The 22360-nt window shown below is 47.4% G+C and overlaps 1 protein-coding gene across 5 annotated transcripts in view; it reads right to left on the bottom strand.

Moving 5' to 3' along the window:
• Positions 1-2537: 2537 nt before the first annotated feature.
• CEND1 (cell cycle exit and neuronal differentiation 1) overlaps positions 2538-22360 on the bottom strand; it is a 32286-nt gene continuing 12463 nt past the window's right edge. For all 5 annotated transcript variants that reach the window (XM_074842206.1, XM_074842203.1, XM_074842202.1 and 2 more), the window contains exon 2: positions 2538-12540. In XM_074842206.1, the coding sequence (XP_074698307.1) occupies positions 11970-12371 (402 nt within the window). In that variant the 5' untranslated portion in view covers positions 12372-12540 and the 3' untranslated portion in view covers positions 2538-11969. The remainder of the gene's footprint in view (positions 12541-22360) is intronic.

Raw genomic sequence — 22360 nt, 5'->3', positions numbered from 1 at the left:
ACAAGTAATTTTTGTAAACCTTGCTCGGTTTCTGGATTTGCATTTTTCATCTCTGTGTTAATTTATTAGGTTTATCTCTTGATGAATGCTAGTGCATTATAAAGAGACAATGCCGTTATAAAATGATAGATATAAAATGAAGACAGTACAATTCTACCATTATCTTTGTTTGTTTATTTGAAAGAACCTAATTTTTATCCTGGTTTGCTAAAGGAAATGTAGCTTATGCCATCAGGCATCTGTCCGTCAGTCTCCTTTTCCCTTCAAAAGCATGTTCTGAAACCGTAGGGTGGTTAACCATTGAGATACCTGGATGTTCCTCTCCCTTTGCTCCAGCTTAGCTACCAGAAAATGATTCTTTTTAAAAAAAAACAAACCCAAAGCCTATCTTTCACTGTTCAGTTTAGCTACTGTGCAGCGGACTTAGTGCCACTCCAGCAGCCTAAGCCTTCATGGCACGGAGCATCGCATTTATGCTCCTTATTCCTTCCGTGTGAATCCAGTACTTTCCTTCTAAATCCAAGAGCAGAAAGAAAACCGCTGTCTTGAATCCTGCTCCATCCGCTCTTTTCATCCTCCCTAGACTGCTTAAAACACAAAGCATTAGAGGACTTGACAATAATTTAAGGTGAAGACAGAAAAAATGCATGTGAGAGCACCCCAGTTGCTGGGAGATTAAATTGTACAGTGATGTCTTAATACTTGATCCTCCACTGCTCAGGAGGTGCCAATGTCTCGGTGTTACCAGAGCACCGGTTTGCAAGCAGTCTTCTGTTGAATTCTCTTCCAGCAAGCACTAGGTACGCTTTGCAGCCCCTCTCTGCTTAATTTGGGAGGTTAACAAACATGACTAGTAACTAGTGCCGTGACAGGATCACAAGGACAATATAAATTATTTGCTACTTCATGAAGACTCTTCTTTTGATAGAGCCTGGGCATTACGGTTATGTTAAGTCAGCTGAGTGCTTCCTCTTCCCATCCGGTCTGGTAAAACAGAACCGCTGCGTTTCTCATTTAAAGCGCTGTGATTTGGCACCGCTTCATTTTCTGTGGCTAAATGATGGCTGGAGTAGAAGGGAGCAGGGAAAAGCAATGCATAGTAATTGTAAACACAGCCTCCACTTTTCATACTTTTTAAATTTCTGTAAATATACAGAGGGAAAGAAGTAGACGAAACACAGAACGGATGGGTGGAAGATATCCATGTTTGAAATCAGCACGAAGCTGATGCTAACTTTGCTCCCTACGTTGGCACCACAACTGCAGTGATGTGTCTGTGCCACTGCCTTCCTCAGCAGCGAGAATAGAGATGATTTTTGTTTGAAAGAGACAGAAGAGAGAGATTCCCCGGCCCATTCCCCCCTCCTCTCTACCGAGTGAGCATTGTTTTATCTCAGGCCAAGGAGGACAGTTTGTGCAGGTTCCTCCAGTGGTTCCAAGTTACAGGGAAACCTCCCAAGTCGCAGCATCACCTGTTGCCGTTTCATCCCTGCTGCTTTCCCAGCCACAGCTGCTCACCTGCTCCTGTTAAGAAGAGCTGGGCCAGGCCCTTACGGGAAGAGGGTGCATTTCCCCAGCCAAGGAACTGAAGAAGAGCCTCAGCCCCTTCGCAGCAGCGGCTACCACCTCTGCCCAGAGAGCTTATCCGTACCTCACTGGCCCAAGGCATGTGCTATTTCACACACCCTAACTGGGGGTAGTGGGGAGGGTTTGGGCACCCACCCATCCCAGCTTCTCAGATTCAGGATTCAGACTCAGAAAAGAAGAATTTATTTGCTCTCCTGCTCTTACGAATATTAAGACAAGCTAAAACTTGAGTCCTCAGCTGTGTTTCTGCAGCAAAAATCTCAGATGATTAATGCTTTTGCAACTAAAGGATGTCTCTGTTTCCTGCCCCAAGGAGTTTACAAGATTTGTCTTCCCAGTTCTTAAGAGATTCATTTCCAGACTTCTGCAAAGACCCTGTTTGGGGCTGGTGTAACATGACAGCAACCGTTCACGGTGATGCGTACTGCTGAAACCCACCTCCCCTCTGCCAGGAGTCCCTGGCTTGAGCTGATATGCAGGGACCCCCCAGTCATCAGCCAGGTGCTCAGGGGATGTTTTACTTGTGAGGAGGGATGCTCCCAGGCTAACTTAAAACCAAAACCAAGCAAATCAGAGCACACCCTAATTCGGCAGGAGAGAGGTCACAGCAAACAGAGCTTGGAGACCAGCCTGCAGGATGGGACCGCTGGGATCAGAAGGGGTTTCCTCTGTGGCTCTGAGTAAGTCTTTAATTGTTCTACACCTTAGTTCCTATGTGGGAATGACCATAACCTTCCTTTGGCTGCTTCCCCTGGGCAGGCTGGAGGGTATTTGGGGCAGGAACTGCCTTTTCGTACAGTTCTCCCTGGGATCGCTAATCCTAGCAAATACCGGGCCTGCAGGAAACACAAACATGAGGAAGGAGAGCGAGGGAGAACAGCCATTTTCACTCACACCCCCACATACACAAAGATGTTCACATGAGGAATTATACAATATATCTATGGGTGTATATATATCTCTATATATAGTTTATTTCTCACAATCCTGGTAAGAGTTACAGGTGTATTGGGTATCATTTACAGTTTCACAGCATATGGAGTGGCCATACAGCTTCTGATGTGAGTAACATACAGTGTGTAGAGAGCACACGTTTCCAACCCATCCACCCACCACTCATACAATGGGTTTTCAAAGCTAATACTAGATTCAGCTACATAGAAAGCCTGGAAAATGTTAGGGTACAGCGTTGGGTGTCGTACAACACTGTCAGTCACAATGGGACAAGCTAAACTACTTTAATTTTCAATCTAGTATTTCTAGTCTACCTGCATTATTGCATTTATACGCTTTTTTTTTTTAAGTCAAAGTAAATAGAATACTATATGGGAAAGGAAAAATTCTTGACTATTTTAGGATTTGAGCTGCAGCCCATACAAAGTGTCCATAGAAGCATAGACAAGATTATAAATTCAACAAGGTATAAATTAGCTGTATAGCTTTGTGTGTAGGTAGGTGTCCATTTCCCTCCAGGAAATGTGTCTAGCAGCATATTGTTTCCGAAAGCAAAAAAACCAAACCTGTATGTTGAACACAGGTAAATATGTGTAAGTGACAAGCAGGTCTGTTTGTACAAGGAAGAAATCAAGGTGTCACTCTGAAAATTACTGTCATTTGGAAAACACATTCAGGGGCTGCCTCAAAACCCACCGAGGTCACTGGAAAGATGCCTGGGGCTCCCAAGGCAGCAGCAAGCAGTTTCCCACTACCAGTGTTTGAGCTTTCCACCTGACTTCTGAGGGCTTTGGATCAATCCCTGAAAAAGTAACAGAATCCAAGAAAACCAAAGGAAAAAAAAATAATCCCCTGTAATCTGACCTTCGAGTTCCCTTTCTCCAATTTTAGTTTCTCCACAAATTTGTAAACAACCTGCACCTACCACTAGAAGAGAGTTGGTTTTCACTGGGGAGTTGAGATTGCACCTTTTAAATATTTCAATTGAAACGGTCCTAACCAGGCACCAGGCTTAAGAAGGGCTGCTCAAAACTTAGTAAAGCCAAATTATTCTCTTGTTGGTTTGTTTGGGTTTTTTGTTTGTCTGTCTGGTTTTAACATGACAAAATTGTATGGCACCCTTGTTCTTATCAAATTGCCTCAGAAACTCGATGGCTTGAAGCTGCTGTGGCAAAACCAGGGATACAATGCAGGTCTTTAATGTTGCAAAGATGATTAAAGATTCCTCTCTTTCCACTGGGCATTTTGGTACTGTAGTGTCGTCATGCACAGACAGGAAGAACCTGTAACTTTATTCTTGGTGTGCTGTGCTGGGGCTATGAGAAATGAAAAAATAATGGCATTGTCTGTGAATTTCAGGCTTGGAGCAACTGAAAGAGAAACAGGAGCAAGAGTAATATGTTGGTCTAAATCCCATTTAACCCAAGTTAGATTTTTCAGTTAAAAAAAAAAATCTATTTAATTTGAAGAGCATAGCAAAGAACAGAGCTCATGAGTCCCCAAGTACTGCCTCTCAGAGCACACACAGTCCAAAGCAGCGAGCAGAACTAGCACACAGGGTAGAGCCGAGCCCACGCCTTTGGAAAGCCAATGGCTACGATGTGCCGAACAGCTTGCAGGCTTTGGGTGCCAGGCTATTGACATGGTTAGTGGAATGAGAGTTGAATATTCAAGGCCCAGCAGTCTTGCATTGCTGTAAACAGTTACACTTGAGCAGCCCTTCGGCTAACAGAGGATGAGAGTGAGCTGCAGCATGCCCCTGGCACAGGAGCTGAGCCTTCAGGGCCAGCAGAAAAATGCAGGTCCCTGACTTCAGCTGAGAGCCAGCTCTTAAGCACCTCTTCTCTGCCGGTGGTTTTGGTGCTCTGGAAGACTACAGAAGCTCTAGCTTCAGCCGAGCATAGTGTATGCTGACACTGTGGTAGCATCTCTTGAGCAGTCAGACCTCTCACCTGGCTGGCAGGCAGGCTCCAACCCTGAGCAGAGCTTGTGGCCATGCAGCGACTTACTGACATGGAAGAGCAAGGACAAGAGAGGGACCTTCCAGCCGTGGTTCTCTCACCTGCTGAGCTCCTGCAGCAGCCAAGAGCATCTTGCAGACTCGGACCCTCAAGCCTCAACGATCAGGGCAGATGAAAACTTTGTACGTTCCCTGCTGTGTCTCTGCATTCCCCTGAGGTGCTCAGTGGCTGAACGCTGCCTGTATCTCTTGGGTGGGGCTACACAAAGTCTGGCTCAGCCTTGGGGGCAGGGCTTCTGCCTGGCTGTGGAGAGGCCACATCTGCAGAGCTGCCTGGGAAGAAAATAGGGAAAGGAAAGGGAATACAGCACAGTAGCCAAAGTAGCAGTAAAGGACAAGCAATGAATCAGATCTCCAGAAACCAACAGAGCCACGTAGTTTGTAGCAGTTGAAGATCTGGCATGAGCCGACAACCTGGGAATTTGGACATTAGAAAGAAAAGCAGGTCACAGGGCTGGACTGATGAGCTAAAAAAGAGGAAAAAGTCACCATACAACCCCTTTGCTCAACAGATTAAACTCCCCAGAGCCAGTCAATCAAGGTAACATGATCTGAGCTAACCACTGCAAGATGCAATAAAAGACACAGAAAAATGGTCTTGGACAGACCCAGCCAAGCCCAGCTGAATGGCACATGGGGCATGTTCCAAGCCGGTGTCTCAGTTCCACTGCAGTACCCTCAGTAGCACCTTCTGTCATCATCTGGGCTGCTCAATTCAGGATAATCTAGCTCATAATCTTCTGTATAGCTACCTTCAGTTTGATGAACCTGGATTAAGTACCCTCTCATTTTTGCCACATATTCGTCATGACACTAAAACACCTTAGTCTGTGCTCTTTGCCCTTAATGCCACTTAAAAAATAACTTCCCTTCAGTGATTAATACTTTAAACAGATGAACTTCAGGAAAGAACTAATCTCCAACTGAATGAGGACAGGAGAGATTTTACAAAGAATGATGGGCCAAAACTAGTCACTGCAAGAGAAGCATTTAGGGGCTGATGGCAGGCTGAAAAGAGCACCAGTATTTAATCCACAGTGCTTGGCAGACGCTGCTCGCATCGCCCTCTCCTGGCTTCTTCACAACCCAGAGAGCACAAATCCTGAAGTAGGGGGCTGGTACCGCAGCCCCTGGCCCAGAAGATCGGTTTGCAGGCTTCTTCACCTCCTGCAGTGGAGTTGTCAATCGAGGGCCACTCGCAGGACCTAAAATGCGCAGGCAGCCCAGGTCAGATCTCCAGCATCAACTCCCTGAGTCAAGGACCAAATACCTCTGGTGTAAATAACAGGAAATATCCAGATTCCAGCCTCCTGCGCTGAGAATTTAACTAACTTTGATACAGAATTTTTATTATCCACATCAAAGCCAATTCTCTTCATGAAGGGAGGTGCCCAACCTGTACAACAGAACTGCAGTCAGTTCATGGAAAAGATGATGTGGTGCTGTTGCCTACCCCTACAGAGGACAGCTCTCCCTGGATTGGGAGAATTCTCCCAGCTCTGTGGCAAAGGGAGCGAGACCACAGTAAGATGCTACGTGGCTTGGGAAGGGAACCAGCATCCCTGCTCCAGCATGACTAAGTCATAGATTAAGAGGATCAAAGTGTGAGTAGGCTGGATTTTTCAGTCCTTTTCATAGCAAAGCATGTGAAAAGAGAACGCAGCCTTTCAAAATGCCCAAATCATAAACTTGCAATTTCCCTTAATCATAAGAAGTTGGTTGTATAATACTTCAGGTCTTTTTCTTACTTCACTAACCCTTTAACACTGAACAGAGACAGAAAAAAATGCATTTGGAAAAGTCAGTTAGTGAAGGTTAATTTGCATGGCATCAGAGTTGGTCATTTTTGCTTTTGTCCTAGGAAAAAATAGAAGTGGATAGGGTATAAAAGTTAATGTGTCCTTACCAAAACTGCTAAGATAATGATGTCATGTGCTTTTTTCTCTGCACTTCTCTGTACTGTTTCTTATACCCTCTCAGAAGCACCATCTTGAAGCTTTCTGTAGAGCTGATTGAATTTCCAAGAATTTCACCTTTCAAATACATTTTTTCATTGCCTTTTTTGGTTTCTTTCTTGAAGAATAATTTTTTTCTCAAATCTTCAGGACTGTTATTTTCAAGCAATTCTAAGAACAGTTAGAAGGATGCTGATTTCTAAATGCCAGTGGCATTTCCAGGAAAGGAAGGGAAATTTTTAGAAATCATCCCTCACCAACTCTAGGTTTCTTTAGTTACACTGTTGTTGTTCATACACAAATACTAAAGTGGGTATAAGTGTGGTTGTGAGCATGGCTGCCTCAGCTAATACCAGAGAAGACACTCCCTATACTCAGCAGAAGGACTAAGGAATGTTTTTGTCCATTTTAAAAACCCATGCCCTTGAAATGATTTTACATTTTACGATGACCTGCAATCATATCCCTGGTGCCAATGAGATCTCAAAGGCCTGAGCAGACCATGGTGAAGCCAATGGGAAAACACCCCTTGTTTTCAGTAGCCTGTGGATCAACCCCTAAACTTTGATTCAGCAGAGACATAAACCCATTTTTAATTTATCACTCAACCTAAGGGAACCAAGAAGTGCTTCAGGGCAAGCGACTGTTCAGTGCTTTAAGTGTGAGCCCGAGAGGGGAACGGCACCTGCAGGAACACATTCTTACCCTCCTGAAAATGCTGCTGCATTATCCTTTGGCTTCCAGATTTGTTTGCATCCTACTGCAGAACTGTTAGGAATAATGGGACTTGTCCATAGCATGTTAAATTGGTAGAAAGAGGAAGCAGAAGTGTAATCTGTTTCATCTTTCTTAAAGCTAGAAGCATCAAAAACCTTCTACTAAGTTGTACAAGAGACCATAATGATATTTTTATATTCGACTAAAACTTATGGCTCCTTAAAAATAGATTGAGATCAGGTGTAGTAATCGAACCTATAGTTTTAGTGATAAACTACAATGTCTGAAGTCAGTTTTGCAAATTTATAGTTTATAGACCTTATCAAAAGAGTAAACTAGCAATCTAGATCTCTTCAAATCCCAAGCACAGAATCTGATTAGTTTTAAGCGTTAGTTCATTCTCCCCACGGAGATATCACTAGAAGGACTTCATATCACAAACACCACACAAAGAATAACATCAAGCAAATAACGGCATGTGCTCAGTACGAGAAAAGACAACTATTTATTTAGCACAGCGAGTTCAGTCATTTAAAGCCTTCTGCTTCAACAAATTTGGTTTCAATCTCGCTTCGATTCTGAGAGAGGTGAATTTGCTCTTCTCAGCCTAGTTCTCGCTGGACATTTGTTTTCTCAAAATGAAACCACTGCACAGCCTGGCACATTAAGGCAGAACAGGAGGTGTTTGCTAAGAGGATGTCATTTGCAATTCGGGACTGAAGTGCATTGCCCCAGCTGCGTGCTTAGGAGCTTGTATATCATCTACGCTTGAGCTACCTGACTCAAATCAACACTAGACCCACACCTCAAAAAGCGCCACAACACAGTCCGGTATAGTTCAGTATAGTCTAAAAGTGCCTTATTTTAAAGCAAGTAGCCCACACGACTATCCAGGGAGGGGAACAGTAATTTCGAGCTTCTAGCACAAACGGACACATCGGACATTCAGCAGTTCACTAGCCATACATTCTTTGCACTGAGAAGAAACCAGGACCGAAAAGGAATTCAGGTGCTGCATGGCATGATGCGAATGGCACAAAAAAAGACATCACGGACACTTTGTGTGAATGCAGGGGAACAAATGAAGAGTCATCTCCAGGTTGGCTTGTTTTTTCCTCCCCAGACTGCAGTAATATAAACATATATGCATGTATACATACATATGCAGAACATTCTTCAAGGCAGGGTGGTGTATACACACACACACAGGTGTTTTCCAAACCAAACTGCCAAAGAGGTGGGTTCAGGTAGTGAATCTGGACAGCAGACTGCAATGGTTAAGTGATCACAGGAAGTGGAAAATCCCTTATGAACAGGACATACCACGTTCCCTGCCCAGGGAGGGTTCGCATGTGGTTACATACCCAGCTGATGAGCTGCAGTCCCATCCCATCACCATCTCTGTGGTGTGTTTCTGGATGAAATTAGTGGCCTTGCATCTGAGAGCTCTAAGGGCAGGGGGGGTTGGAGGTGGACTGAAATGGTTAAGGCCCATGTCGGCTGAGAACTGTTTTTCCCCTCTTCAGTTGCCAAAGAAAACAAAAACTGTTGTCAAGGAAATAAACACATTTTAGGAAGTAAAATAGGAGACTCAGATGAAGCAGGTGTTTCTTTTTCCTCCCTCTATCTATCTATGCTGGTCAAGGCAGAATAGATAGATGCTATATCTGAAATGTTGTCACACACTGCTAAAAATATAATCACATGCCGGGGCTGAGAGGGAGGGAACAGACAGGACAAGTAGAAGCATCTCTCAAAGACAGGCCTCCCACTTGAAAACAGAAGTCACTGTCTGAAAATCACCACCCTACTTTGACTAAACATGAATTGGAGCAGGAGCGACCGATTTCCCTTCCTCATGAGCAACATAAGCAAAATTTCCCTACAGCCAAGAACTTTGTGCTTCAGAGATCCAAGGGAAGAGGAGCCCAGGAACAGCCATCCCCACATCCCAACCCCGGCAGTTTGGATACGTTACCCAGTGGGCACAGGCCTTCCAGTCTCAGAGATCAGGTTCCTGGCAGGACTGCACTGCAGTTTGGCTTGGGCACCCAAATTTCTCTTGTGGGGAACCAGAATGAACAGTTCAGGGTGCAAGCAGGAGCAGGGGGAGCAGGTATGCAATGGGGTCTCTCCCCAGGATGGCAAGAGAATGTGCCCAGAGCATAGTCAGGGTCTGGGGGCTCTGCAGCACCCCCAGACTCTAGTGTAGACGCCGCAGACTCACCATGTCCTCTGGCAAAGCCCCACTGCAGGCGCTACAAGGGAGCCATGCTGGGACTGCTTCTGAGCTAGGTTCTCTCACATCTCTGCTTTCCAAATACCTTTCCTATCCATTTGCTATTGTTTGCCCTCCCTTCTCCCCCCCCCCCAATAACCTCTGAACATCTGCAAAACAGGATGAGGGGAAATCAGTTCTCTAGACAAAAATGGCATTACAGAAACACCCCACCATGGACCCTTCTGCTTCAAACCGAGTAAATTCTCCAGCCTGTGAGTGACACACAGCTGCTAGGAGACACATCCACAACACATGCAGAGAGTGCTTTAAGGTACCAGGATTTCACCCAGGGCTGTAGCATTTGTTCCAAAAAACACTGTGAACGCAACCCCCTGTCTCTGTACTGGTAAAAGTAGAGGTAGACGTTAAACTGCAGCCTGTTGTTCATCAGAAGACAGCATCTGATACTCCCAGAGGCTGTGCACCTCTGGGAATATTTTATGAGCCTTGGGGAAAAAAGAGAATGACAAAGCTCAGCATAAGAATGGCCAGGCTGCATCAAAAGACATTTTGTTTGGGGAAAACCATATGCATTCAGCCAACCAAACTTGGAGGTAAATAAGACAGACATGAGCCAAGAGAAGAATTGCCAGCTCAGGTTATACACATCTACCATCCTATCCAGTAACCTTGCCCGAAGCAGATACCTCAAAGGCAGTACCCTTCTCTGGCCCTGCACTCACTGAATTTACACACCCAGGCTCGGTTAGATATGTATGACTAAGGCTTCTTAACTGAACTCCCTCCACTTTGTCACAACCCCTTGCTAACCATTGCTCCAAAACCCTGCCCCCATTGGCTGCAACTGCTGCTGAGCTCCGGAGACTCTGTGGTTCTGAGCTCATCTAATCTCTGATCTAATTTAAAAACAAAATGTAAGGGCTTTTTTGTAAGACTTTTTGCAGTAGCGCAGCAGCTCAGAGTAGTCTAATGGCAGCTTTCAGAATAAGATCCACCCACCTCATGGTGTTAGGGGAAAGGCATCAGCCAATGCACTAAACACCCTTTCTTGTCGCCTGCCTTCCCTCTCCCCCTCACAAGGTCTGGCTTTAGAGCCAAGGTACTCACCAGTGAAACCAGGCTGTTCCTGAGGGATGGGAATTTGTTTCCATTTTCAAAGTGTGGAGGAGTCACAGATCCCTCTTACTGTCGTAGGGGGGAGGTAAGAAATCCCCCCAGGACAGACAGACCTCCAGTGCCCTTGAACAGGGTTTCCCTGGTATAAAGCAGGTCAGTGTTATTCACATGGGGTCACAGGTCCTCTCTGCCCCTAAAACCAGCTCACGTCTCTCTTTTTTCTACCTTCTCCTGTACCAAGAGACCATAGCCTTCAGTAGAGAAAAAAAAAAAAAAAATCAGGTGAAAGGCCTGATTCAAAGCCTAAAGGAACAAACAGAAAGAGTCCAGCTGACCTTGAGGGAGCTTGGGCTGAGGCCACAGCATCCTGCAAAGCCCAGCCTAACTTTAGGAAATACTAGATCCAAAACAAAGTCTCTCTATCCCCAAACGCTGCCCATATGACCTTGGCGAGCCATGGGATCCTAAAGGCTGCCTGCCAGCCTGCAAGAAACCAAGCAGATGGCAGCGGCCACCTGCCTGAGGTCGGCATGGGGCTCCGCCAGGTACCTCTACACGCTGCTGACTGCGCCGTCGGTCACGGTACAGCCCCTCTGCTCACTCCCCCGCTGGCAGCTCAGCCAGAGAAGTGACCCGATGTGATGTCCCAAGTTGCGTATTCAGCTCTACCGTGCTGCAGTCTCAGCCCCCAGCTGCAGCCAGCCTGTTTTCTCCGGGGCACTTCCAAGTTGGGTTTTTAAAGGTGGGTTGATGAGCAGCAGGTACATAAGACACCTGTTAGAGAACACACTTTGCTGTTTGGGTCAAGGAGCTGCCTTTTGCCTGCAATTGCCCAGTGCTTCCCCTGCCCCAGGGGTGCTGGATAAACACCAACCCAACACACAGTGACAGGCAAACTGGGTCTTGGCACTAGGCCCCATCTACCCTTACATCTTCTTTACCACAACCCAACTTAAAAACAAACCAAACAGAAACCAAAAAACAAAGTGGGGACTCTGGATGGGACGTAGAACACTTTGGACTTGAAAACAGGGGACTGCAAGAGAGGTGGGGGTGTCTCCCAGGGAGGACAGCAGGGGAGGGGAGGGGACACCGTCATTTACACCAATCAGGAGAAGCTGTAATCTATACACAGTGGTATAAGCCAAGATATATTACATGAAAGAACACACTGAGTGCATGGAGTTACCCACACTGGGTCAAACTGGCACAGTTGTCTTGAACAAGACTCTTGAAGTTGCAGTTGGTGTTTGTTGTTGACCTATCTAGCTCGCTCTCTCTATATATATAGATATGTATAGAATTTTTCTGCATGCATTTGTCTCAAAAGGAGCTGTACAGCTGGGTTGGGTTTCTCATCCCCACCCCGTCTCGGTCTTCATTTTTTCCGGGCTAGGAACGCCACTCCCACAATCACAGCGAGCGCAGCCACCGCCACTCCTCCAACGATGATCAAGGGCTTCATGTTGTCGAAGATGCTGCCTGGTGACTCCTCGGAGCTGTTTCCCTTGTGGTCAGAGTCAGGGGACTGGCCGGTGGCCTCTTGTGTCTCCGTGGCGGCAGGGCTGGGTTTCAGGTTGCTGTGGTTGTTCACAACAGCAGCATCACCACCTGCCTTCTTGGTGACAGAGGTGGCAGCGGCAGGAGCAGGCTGCTCTTTGGGGATCTCCTTCTTGTCTGCATTTGTGGTAGGCCCAGGGTTGGGCTTTTCTGGCTTTCCGGAGCTGGGGGCCTTGACGTCAGGTTTGTTTCCGCTTCGGACATTGCCTTTGGAATCCATCCCTACGAACGCTGTGGGTAGTGACTGGACACCACGTGCACAGGGCTATCCCAGCTCTTCTTTGCCCGGCTGCTGGAGAAAGAGGAACCACCTGAGCTCAAGGCCTTGCAGCAGTTGTCTTGGGATGATTCTCACACTGGCGGTGTCCTATCTGGACATGATATGGCACCTGGAAGAGGAAGCAGAGCAACGAGAGGTGAGGGAAAGGACAGAGCAAGCCAATGCCACTCTACCTGGAGGCAACAGAGGAGGACAGAAGACAAAACTGGAAACTGTTGGCTCTTTCTTTAGTAACTATGAGCTATATTCAAAGCATCTACTACAGTGCCTGTACCTGCAAGAACATCAAACAAGTCAGACTATCACCTATGGGTGCCACAACTAGGCTCAGTATGTAATCAAGATAAATCCATCCTGGCCATGTACATGATGCTAATTTGTCAGTGGCAAGATATTCTCATGTCCAACCAAATAAATCTTACTTTTCTTTTGCTCACCACAGCGCTCTCCCTCCTGGGTAAGGAGAAAACATTTTGTTCGATGGGAAAGCAGATCAATAGCTCCTCCCTGCTTGTATCTCACCCTCTACACTTCTTTTTGCTGCATTATCCCAAGTTAAGTTTAAGAAGTGGTTAATATGTGATCTTGTGTGATAGTCTCCATCCAGATGGGTAGTGCAAAAAAAAAAAAAAAAAAAGAAGCAGGATTAGTTCCTCAGTTGTCACAGGTATCAGAGCTACAAGGATTATTGCTGTCAGCATTTCTGGTGGAGCCACAGCCAAATAAAACAAGCACCAGATCCTCAGCTGGTGCAAACCAGTGTAAGGACCCCAGTGCAGCAGCATGAATTTACTGGAAAACGATTGAGAGGTTTCACTCCTGTCTCCTCCTTAGAGTGGTTAGCTGGGCTCGCCTACAGAGCTGATCAGGATGGGAGATGTACTGCAGGTGATTAGCTAGAGCCATTTTCTGCAGGGAACTGATGAAAGCAGTGAACAGCATGGCTGCACCCAGAGAATTCAGCGAATGGACAAAGTGGGCTTCAAAGGGTTATAAAAACACAACAAAAACATCACCCCAACAAGCCTCACTAGGCAGGGTGAGCCAGGAGATGGAGCTCCCATGGCTACACCTCTGCACAACAGGAGGAGAGGAGGCAGCCGCTGGGCAGCTTGCCATCAGGCCTCCAGCGGTGCAGCACCATGTCAACGCTGAGCTTCGGAAATAATGAGTAAACAAGAGGCAGCAGTTAGATCTGCGTCGCCTGCTTCATTACCTCCCTGCTGACCTTCAGCGCTGCCAGGAGCCTGCCGAGAGCTTTCTGCCTGCTAAGTGAAATATGAGCTTATTAGCTGTCTGGATTTCGAAATAAAGAGGCTCCTCAAAAACCTCTACAGATAGATGTTTCTTCCAAAGCAGCCCAGAGTGCAGATCACTCCTTTAATGACAGACAGGAAGAAGGTCCCAGGGTTGCAACAATGGTCTGTGCTGCCAACTCTTCTGGGAAACAGGCTAACAAAGGTGGTGTTTTAATCTCCATCTAGGCAGAAATGCTGGCCTGGAGGAAACCTATGCACAGAAATACCAGGTTTGGGTCCAGAGAAAAGCTGGGCAACATCTTACGGCTTGGTCTAAGATAGAAACTCCCCCCACTCCTGGTCTCCCTTGTAAGCCATTTTTTGATGGCCACTATCTTCTCCAGTACTGGTCAGCTGAAGTTGACTGAGGGAACTGCAGCACCAAAAATCATGGAAGTCCATAGCTCTCATGCTGCACCAGTTATGGTGACTGTGACACTAGCCTGCTGCACACTACAGCTCTTCCTGTAGCATGGAGATGGGACGGGCACTTCCAGAAGGCTTTCCATGGACCTACACGACACACCTCCCTTGGAGAGGATGAATTTTAGCTGGGTAGTATTTGCTGAGATGAAGTCTCCAAAAGGTGTTAGATGAGCCAAGCTGGCCAGTTTTGAAATAAAACATTGAAAGATGAGAGGCAGATAATCTGCCCCCAGGGTTTCATAGCCAGCATTAAGCAAGATAGTTGTTACTCTTCCCTTAAATTTTCAATTCCGTCTAACTCCAAGCTCTTACCAGGGAATTTAAAAAAAAAAAAAAAAAAAAAAAAAATCAAACCAGCCCAGCCCTTCACTTGTTTAAAAGTCAGCAATCAAATTTCCCTAGCAGCTCTACACAGGCCAGAACTACTTTGGGTGTAATAAAGCATGGTCTCTTTGACTGCAGCTGAACAATACTTACATTTCTGAGTCTGTGATATTAAACCATTCTGGAAACCCAAACCACCACCACTCTCCCTTCATTCTTCACTGAATATTCATCATACATTTGGGCATCTTGTACCACACAAACACAATCCCAGATGCTCACCAAGCTTAAGACCTGCTCTGTGGCTTGGGAGTTTAGATAAACACATGGTCCTGGCCAAGTGCAAGAATATTTTCCTCGCCTTACTCATTTTGTAACATTTCTGTAGATACCACCTGCATCACCTTTTCCTTCCTACTGCCTCCAAAGAGCATTCATACTGTTCTGCTCAGTAGAAATCCTACATAGATCCAGGACTCGCAGGACTCTGCTCTTCTGGTTTAGGGGCAATTTGTCCTCATTTTACATTTGATACAATGACGACGCAAAGAAATAGCAAGTGGAGCCCAAGACTGAAGCAGGCTTAGAGGTTAAAGCAGGGAGAGCCAGATTAATCATGTCAAATATTAAATTACCTGCTTAGTTGCTTTGACATCAATTAGCTGGACTACTCGCACACTCTCTAGTATTTGTGTGGTTATACTACACGAACCAAACACTAAACTTCTGCTGCTTTCCCTAGAAAAGCTATGTGCAGCTGACAGAGATGGTAGGGGTAATTCACAGAGGGGGAAAACTGGCCTCTTTGCTGAGAAATGGGGACTCTGCACAGCCCAAGTACCTCACAGCTTATCTATACCCCTCATTGATCAGATCTGGTTTCCAGATTCCTGAAAGCAGGAAAGCTGGTTTTGCTCAGAGCCTGTGCTGTGCCATGGAGCCCTGTCCTGCAGCCATGCTCTGCACTGCTACCAACAGCTCATTAAAGAGCTTCTTGATTGCTAAGTGAGTTTCCACTAGAAGCAATGCAAGCCCCTCATGCAGATTGGAAAAGGTTTTAAAAGATGCAGAAGCCAAACTAAGCCAAGAATCAGCATCAGCAGTTTTGAAGTGTCCACATGAAAGGGCTTTCTGTCAGTGGTTTTCCATCCCTGGGACCAGCCACAGAATTGCCCAGCATCTCTCCAGACCCTTTGGCTTGGTTGAGCTGCTGCTGCCAAACTCTGCAGCTGAGAAGCTCCAGCAGCCTTTCTGCCCCCACCAGCTGCAGTACAGCTACCAGAGCCACTGGCTGGGCTAGCACCATGCTGGTTTGCAGCCGTTGGTGCTGCCCTCCTCCTCCTCCAGACCCAGGGCACTCTTAGCAGCACATCTGCTTCCACCATAGTACTTAACCCTCTTCTATATGTTATTAACTACCTCCCAAGCAGACTCCCTACCTTGGGTATCATCTTCTCTTCCCTTTTGCTCTCCTTCCCCTTCCCAATCCTCTGCTTTCAAGGGCATGAACATGTTGCTCATCTTTAAGCACCTCTGTGTCCCACAGACTGAAAAGAAAGGTGCTTTCCTCATTTTCCAAAACTAAGCCTTCACATACAAGTGTGAGGGTTTTTCCCCAATGACCTGTTTCTCCACCTTTGCTTTCTTCTTTATAGCTCCTCACATCTATTTATTCCTCCCTTCACTCTCCATCTCAGTTGCTGTCTTTGCCTGTCTACTCATTCCTCCCCCTTCCAGTTCCCCCTCTGCCTCCCACACAGACAGCAGCACTTGAGAATATGGTTTTGTGAGCGAGAGACTTCATTCCCTCCCTTCTCCCCCCCCCCCCCCCGCTATTTCTTTGTTTAACAATCTATGCCTTTCTAGGGAGGTTTTCACTTGCCAGCAGCTAACCAGCTCTCCCCCAGTCTGGGAAGAGGGAGCAGAGATCATTAAACCAGTGATCAAGGAAAGAAAGGAAAAGAAAAGCCCTCCAAATTCCTGCTGCTGCAGGAAGAGGAACACAAACATCACAGCCCTCCTGGGATGCCTCCGCTTGTTGCAGCTCTCAAGGTCAGTGCAGTCAGACTCACCAGTGCAACAAGCTGGCCCCAGCCAAAGCAACAGGGCTGACATAAGGAACAACCTTCCTTGGCTCCCTGAAGGGCACCTTTTCTGCCTCAAACCCCCAGCAAATTAGCAAATACATCCATTCATCTGTCTCCTGTGTGCACAGATGAAAGCTGCATCAATCCTGCACCGAACAAAGCGGATGACTCATTGCTAGCTTTATTGTAACATAGCACCATTAGAAGGTCCTCTTCCCTCTGCAGAGACCAGCCCCATCCCCGAGCCCTATAACCTTCCCCTCATTGTTTCAAGTCAGAAGGAAAAGGCAGCAACTTTGTAAGGCTGAGCAGCTGCTACAGAGCATGGGGTCTGGGGTGCGGTGGGAAGCTGCACCCCACAGATGTGCATAGGGTCATAGCAGTGCTGAGCACAGGGCTCATGTGTTGGGTTTTTCCCTCACTCCACAAAAAGCAGCCCATTTCCTTTGGGTCCTCAACTGCCACACTGACAGACTCGTCAGCAAGAAAGAATTCAGCCGGCACAGTGGGGTTATGTATCTGAATTGATACTGGCAACAGAGGTCCATCCACACACTCCAGGTGTCCTCCAGTTGAAAGCATCAGTCTCAGAAATAGCTACTGACCGTGTCTGACTTGTAGCAATACCGGGCTGAAAGGGCCCTAGATGGCAGGAAAGACCTTATATAGCCTCAAATCTTCTTCCTTAACACCTACTTAATATCCCCTTCACTTTTGTCATTCCCACCTGTCTGGAAAAAAGGCATGCAGGTTTGCCTTTTTGGGGCAAAGTGAAGAGTTATAAGTAGCAAAGCCCCATTCTCTGCAGTAGCATGGCCTGTGTTGGCTTTTGGGCAAAGACTTAACTGGGTCCCTATTACTAGGCAGATATTAATGCTTCTTCCTGCCTCATCTCCACTGTCAGCCCCCAAACCCCTTAGCCTGAAGCAGCTGAAACACAGCAGAGACCATCCCGCAACTCTGCATTGCTTGAGCCAGGCACCGTAGCAGTCTGACTCCCACAGGTTGGGGACAGAGGTCATCTGCAAGGACACAAGGGCTGCCACCGGCCTGCTCCCAATTCCCTTTGGAATGACATAGCTGGAAGTCAGCAAGAGTTGAAAGCACTCAGCAGTGCTAGAGGAGATGGCTTGTGCCTCTCAGGACCAGGCCCCTCCTTCCTGAAGCTAGGAGAGGGCTCTGAACCTGAGAACACAACACCCAACTCAGTCCTCATCACATTCTTCAGTCAATTGCTCTTACACCAACACAGTGAAAGGTTTTCAGAGTCATGGAGGAAGAACGTACACTGAATACCAAAATTTCAGGTCCCTTCAGCAGGTTCTGTAAGTCTCAGCTGGCAGGCTTGCATTTGGTCATTTAAGACCAAACTAGCTTTCTAAGGGACAGAAAATGGCCCTCTTCTCAGACAGCTTCCCTTTGGTGAGTGCAATTTGCACCTGCCAAAACTGGCTCACAGGATTGAATTACCATCACAGATTGAGGCGCCGGCACCAGCTGGTAGGTGAAGAGCAGGTAATTTTAGACTGAAGTCTGTAGATTTTGTTCCTGTGGCAGTCTGTGCACATAAACAGGAAAATTAGAATTTGGCCACTGCAAAGAGGCACCTGAAAACACAGAATTTCCCAAAAAGGAAAAAAGAAACAACAACAAAGAAGTAGTGTTCCGACTACAAAAGATAAGGCAGCGATGAGCTGAAGTGACTGGGACCAGACTGTTAGAAATCACGGGTGCTACTGGGGGGATCAAGTGCTGCCACAGGCTTCCTATGTGACCTTTGCATGTCAAACTCTCTCCTTCAGTGCAAATCAATACAATCCAGGGGGCTGAACTCACCAGTGCAAGACCCTCAGATGGAAGACAGCATGATCATATGGAGTATTACCATCACCAAAGAGGTCTTGACCGAAGCAGTCAGAGGAAAATCAGCAGGAGCACATGGCTAAGGTGAGTTCATGAAGTGCTGAGGAAAGTGCCAAGTGAAAGGTAGCCTGTTCTGACAGATTAAGGCTTCTCTGAGGTTACTGGCCACAGGGCAATGCCAGTTCATTGCCACTTGTCATTTTATGGCAAAAGAAGAAACAGGTTGCAGTCAAGCACATTGCCCTGAAGAAGGGATTATTTCAGAGAGCCACAGCGTAGGGCTTAGGGTGTCCCTCCTAAAATCCTGAGGCTTAAGATCACTCTCACCTCCCTTTCTTCTCCCAAAGATTAGCAAATGTCCTCATGCACCAAAGAGACTTGGAAGAGAGTTAAGGAAAGGAGGGACTGTGAACATGGGCTGAAGTGAGCAGGCTGCAGGAGGAAGTGCAAGTCCTGGCTAGCTCAACTGAACATCATGTAAGAAACCATCAAAACCCACCTAAAAAAACCCTCAGGATTTGTCCCTCCAGAGCTGCTAGCTGAAGGCAGAGCTGGAATCACACTTCAGAGTTATTTTAAGGTAGACATTAGAATCAACTTGCTGACTCACAGCCAGGCTAGCCCTACATTTCCCCCCATAGGATTCACCTTAAAAACCTGACTGGCTCAAATGTAGCACCTCCACTGTCCTTTGAGGACATCGGCCTGCCAGAGAGTTTGTATCAGTCACTGGGGCATCCCACTGCTTCTGGAAACCCAACGAGAATCATCAGTCATGTCTTTTCATTTACGTAGCTCTGCTTCATTTCAGTACCTGTTCACCCGAGCTGTTTGGTAGCTTACGTCCCTGCCCTCCTTTCGTTTGGCCACAGAAGCCCAGTTTCACCAGTTTGTGCTCCTGAGATGCACTTTTCCATTTTTCCAGTTACTCCTGCAGCTCTGTCCCTGCTCCAGGCTGAACTCCAAGTGCCTGCCCCGACTCAGACCCAACAGTTTAGACTGAACATCCCCGTCTCTTCTGGAAATACCTTGCCCGAGACACTGAGGATCCCATTCACCTCTTCCACTGCAGCAGCTCATCCAAACCAGCCGGCTGATGCAGTACAGGGAAGGAATAAACAGTGACTGATTTGTGGGAGGCTGAGCTCTTGCAGTCTCATTTTCCACCTTGCTCATTAACTTGTGCACACAAATAGACCTTTGCTCTCCATAAAGAAATACCAACTGCATCACCAAAGGTGGCTGAACCTTTTCTGTGGCATCCCGCAGGTGACAGCCAGCAGCAGTCATTATGGCTGGTCAGGCTATTCATGCTGGATCAGGAAGTCCACAGAGTGCATGTGGCATTAGTGAAGAGAGATCAAAGATAGGCAAGGCCTAACTTTTTTCCCCCCACTGAGGTGGGGAGCTGCTGATGGCTCCAAGGGGGTCAGTGCTTGGGCTCCTGACCTTCTTGTCTAACCCTTACGAAATGCAGCTTGGAGGGCCAGATGCTGTCCTTTAGAAAGCGTCCTCAGGGGTCTGTGCCCGTTTCCTCTGCTGTATAGGGAGTGATCCGTCAGGGCTGGAAGGATTTGTGTTAGTCCCCTGCCCCATCCCTGCCTCCTCCTGCAACTGAGCAACATATTTTGTTTCCCAGTGCCTCAACAACCCATTTCCAGTGGGGACAAAAAGCACGTCTCCCCCTTTCTGAGCTGCTGAGGGAATGAACACGTTAAAGGCAGTGAGATGCCAGGCAAGCACCTAAGATAAGTGATAACAGAGTAGTGTGACTAAGCCTTTTCCCCCATCTCCAAGTACTGTGAAGACAGATGAGGTAATGCAGTGCCTCTCAGTATTACCATAAATATTAAAAGAGCTTTACATAAGGAGCTTGTGTTCGTTCAGCTGCTGTATGCAGCTCCCCAAGGAGGATTTTAGCTCCCTTATGGTCTATTTTGGCCCCCCGCTCCTGACGCAATGCACAGCAAATGTGATGAAACACAACGCAAGCACAATGCTAGCGGAAGTCTCTTGTCATAGATGCTTTCAAACAGTCTCAGTACACCAGGACCAGGCTGTGCAGGGAGACTGCTCTGCTTCCCAGCCCTCCCAAAGCCAAGCCCTGGAGACAGCAGCACCAAGTTACAGCAAACACTGTTGACCCACTTCACGCTGATGAGATATTTATGAATCCTTTTCCTAATCTGTTGTTTGCTACTCCCCACATCCCTCCCCCCGGCCCTGGATTAAACATCTCCCTCTCCAACAAGCCCTTCGTCAGATGCTGAAAGTATTTTAACAGGCGGCAGCAGCAGCTTCAAATCACTGCCACAGGGGGAGATTTGCCAGCAAAGCCTCTGCTCCTCGGCTGCGTCAGTCCTGCGGTTGCACTGAGACCCAGGGCTCTCATTGCCTGTCCAGCTGGTGCTGGCAATGACCAAAACTTCAGGAAACCCCCCCAGAGCACGGCCAGCCTCGCAGGACCCTTCCCTTCGCTCCCTGTGCCACCAAGATGTGTCACCTCTCTCCTAGCCCAGGTGACGCATCTGTGTTCAGAGGTTGGGTTACACCTGGCACCAAGGCAAGGTGTGGGAAGACGATGGGCTCCTGTAGCCCAGCAAAACTGCCTTTGCCTTATGTCTGCAAAGGGAACAGCTAGGGGATGCAGGCCCTGGGCACCCCATTGGGCCACCGACTGCACAGAGATGGGGCAAAGTCCCAGCTTGCAACGCAGGTGCCTGTGTCCTCTCCAAAAGCTGCCCTGCCACAGCCCAGCCACGCTCCCCACACAGGTGACACAGCATTTCAGAGCCCCGCAGCCAGCCCTGATACACTCCCCACCAGCATGAGCCCAGAAAAAGGCTAAACCTTCTACACCATGATCTCCGCAGATGGCATCTGAGCCAAGCATCACATTTGCAAGCCATGCTTGTCCTGACCCCAAAGATCTCGCTGGGACAGACGTCGCAGACATTTTATTCTGAGAGAGGGAGGCGACATTGCAGAGACACACACCATACTCCCGCCAGGGGCTTTAGTTTTGTTCTTTTTTTTTTTTTAAACCCAAACCACAGCTCTAAGCTACACTGTTCAGGCACTCCGCCTGTACACAGCCATGTACATAGCAAAAACATACTCTACATTTTTGTTCTGTTATCTTCTCTCACCCTATGTGAAAATAAAGCAATAAGAACCATGAGAAATGATAAACCTGACTCTGCCCTTAAACCTGCAGCATCAAAGGAAGGATGGCTTGTTGCTGCTTCACCCTGCCCTTCAGCAGACCCACAGCAAGCTCCCATTGCACGTTTCCTGCTGCACTGTCTGTAAATCTCCATCCAGAGCACCTCACAGGCACCAACCTGGCCATTTCTCTGCAGCAACACAGGCTGAAAAGCACTTGCATCTCAGTTCAGCTTCCTGCCCACAACTCTATTAAAAATAGACAAGCTGCTACCAAAAAAACCCCAACCAAGCCCACTCCTTCCCTCCTCCATCAGAGTATTCACCACACAGTCCCAAAGGGGTTACTCATCACCCGCACTCCGTGCTGCCTGGCACCCTATGCTGGCACAGACACAAAACCAACACAAACCCCCTCCTCATGCCTCGGCTCACAGCTGCCCCAAAACATGGCAGAAATCAGGAAAGCGTTACCAAAACAGCCTCAGGAAATAGAGGATTGTCTCAAACTCTCCAGTGGTGCCAACCACATGCTCTGACTGATGTCCGTAGGGTTGGGCACCAAGTTACACCCATGTGAACCCGACCTGCTGTCAGCAGAAGTCACACCTGGCAAGGCCATACAACCTGCCTGGTCACCCAAGTGTCACCAGCCCTCGTGATGCAGCTGGAGCAACTGCAGTCTCAGCCACAGTTTACAGCAAAGCTATTTCTAGAATTAGAGAGAATCTGAAGATACTTTGCTGAGATTTTGTTGGAAATACCC

Source organism: Strix aluco, chromosome 16 (assembly GCF_031877795.1).
Source record: "Strix aluco isolate bStrAlu1 chromosome 16, bStrAlu1.hap1, whole genome shotgun sequence".
Classification (NCBI taxonomy): domain Eukaryota; kingdom Metazoa; phylum Chordata; class Aves; order Strigiformes; family Strigidae; genus Strix; species Strix aluco.
Note: the sequence above shows the minus strand (reverse complement) of the source record. Positions and strands in the feature narration are given on the sequence as shown.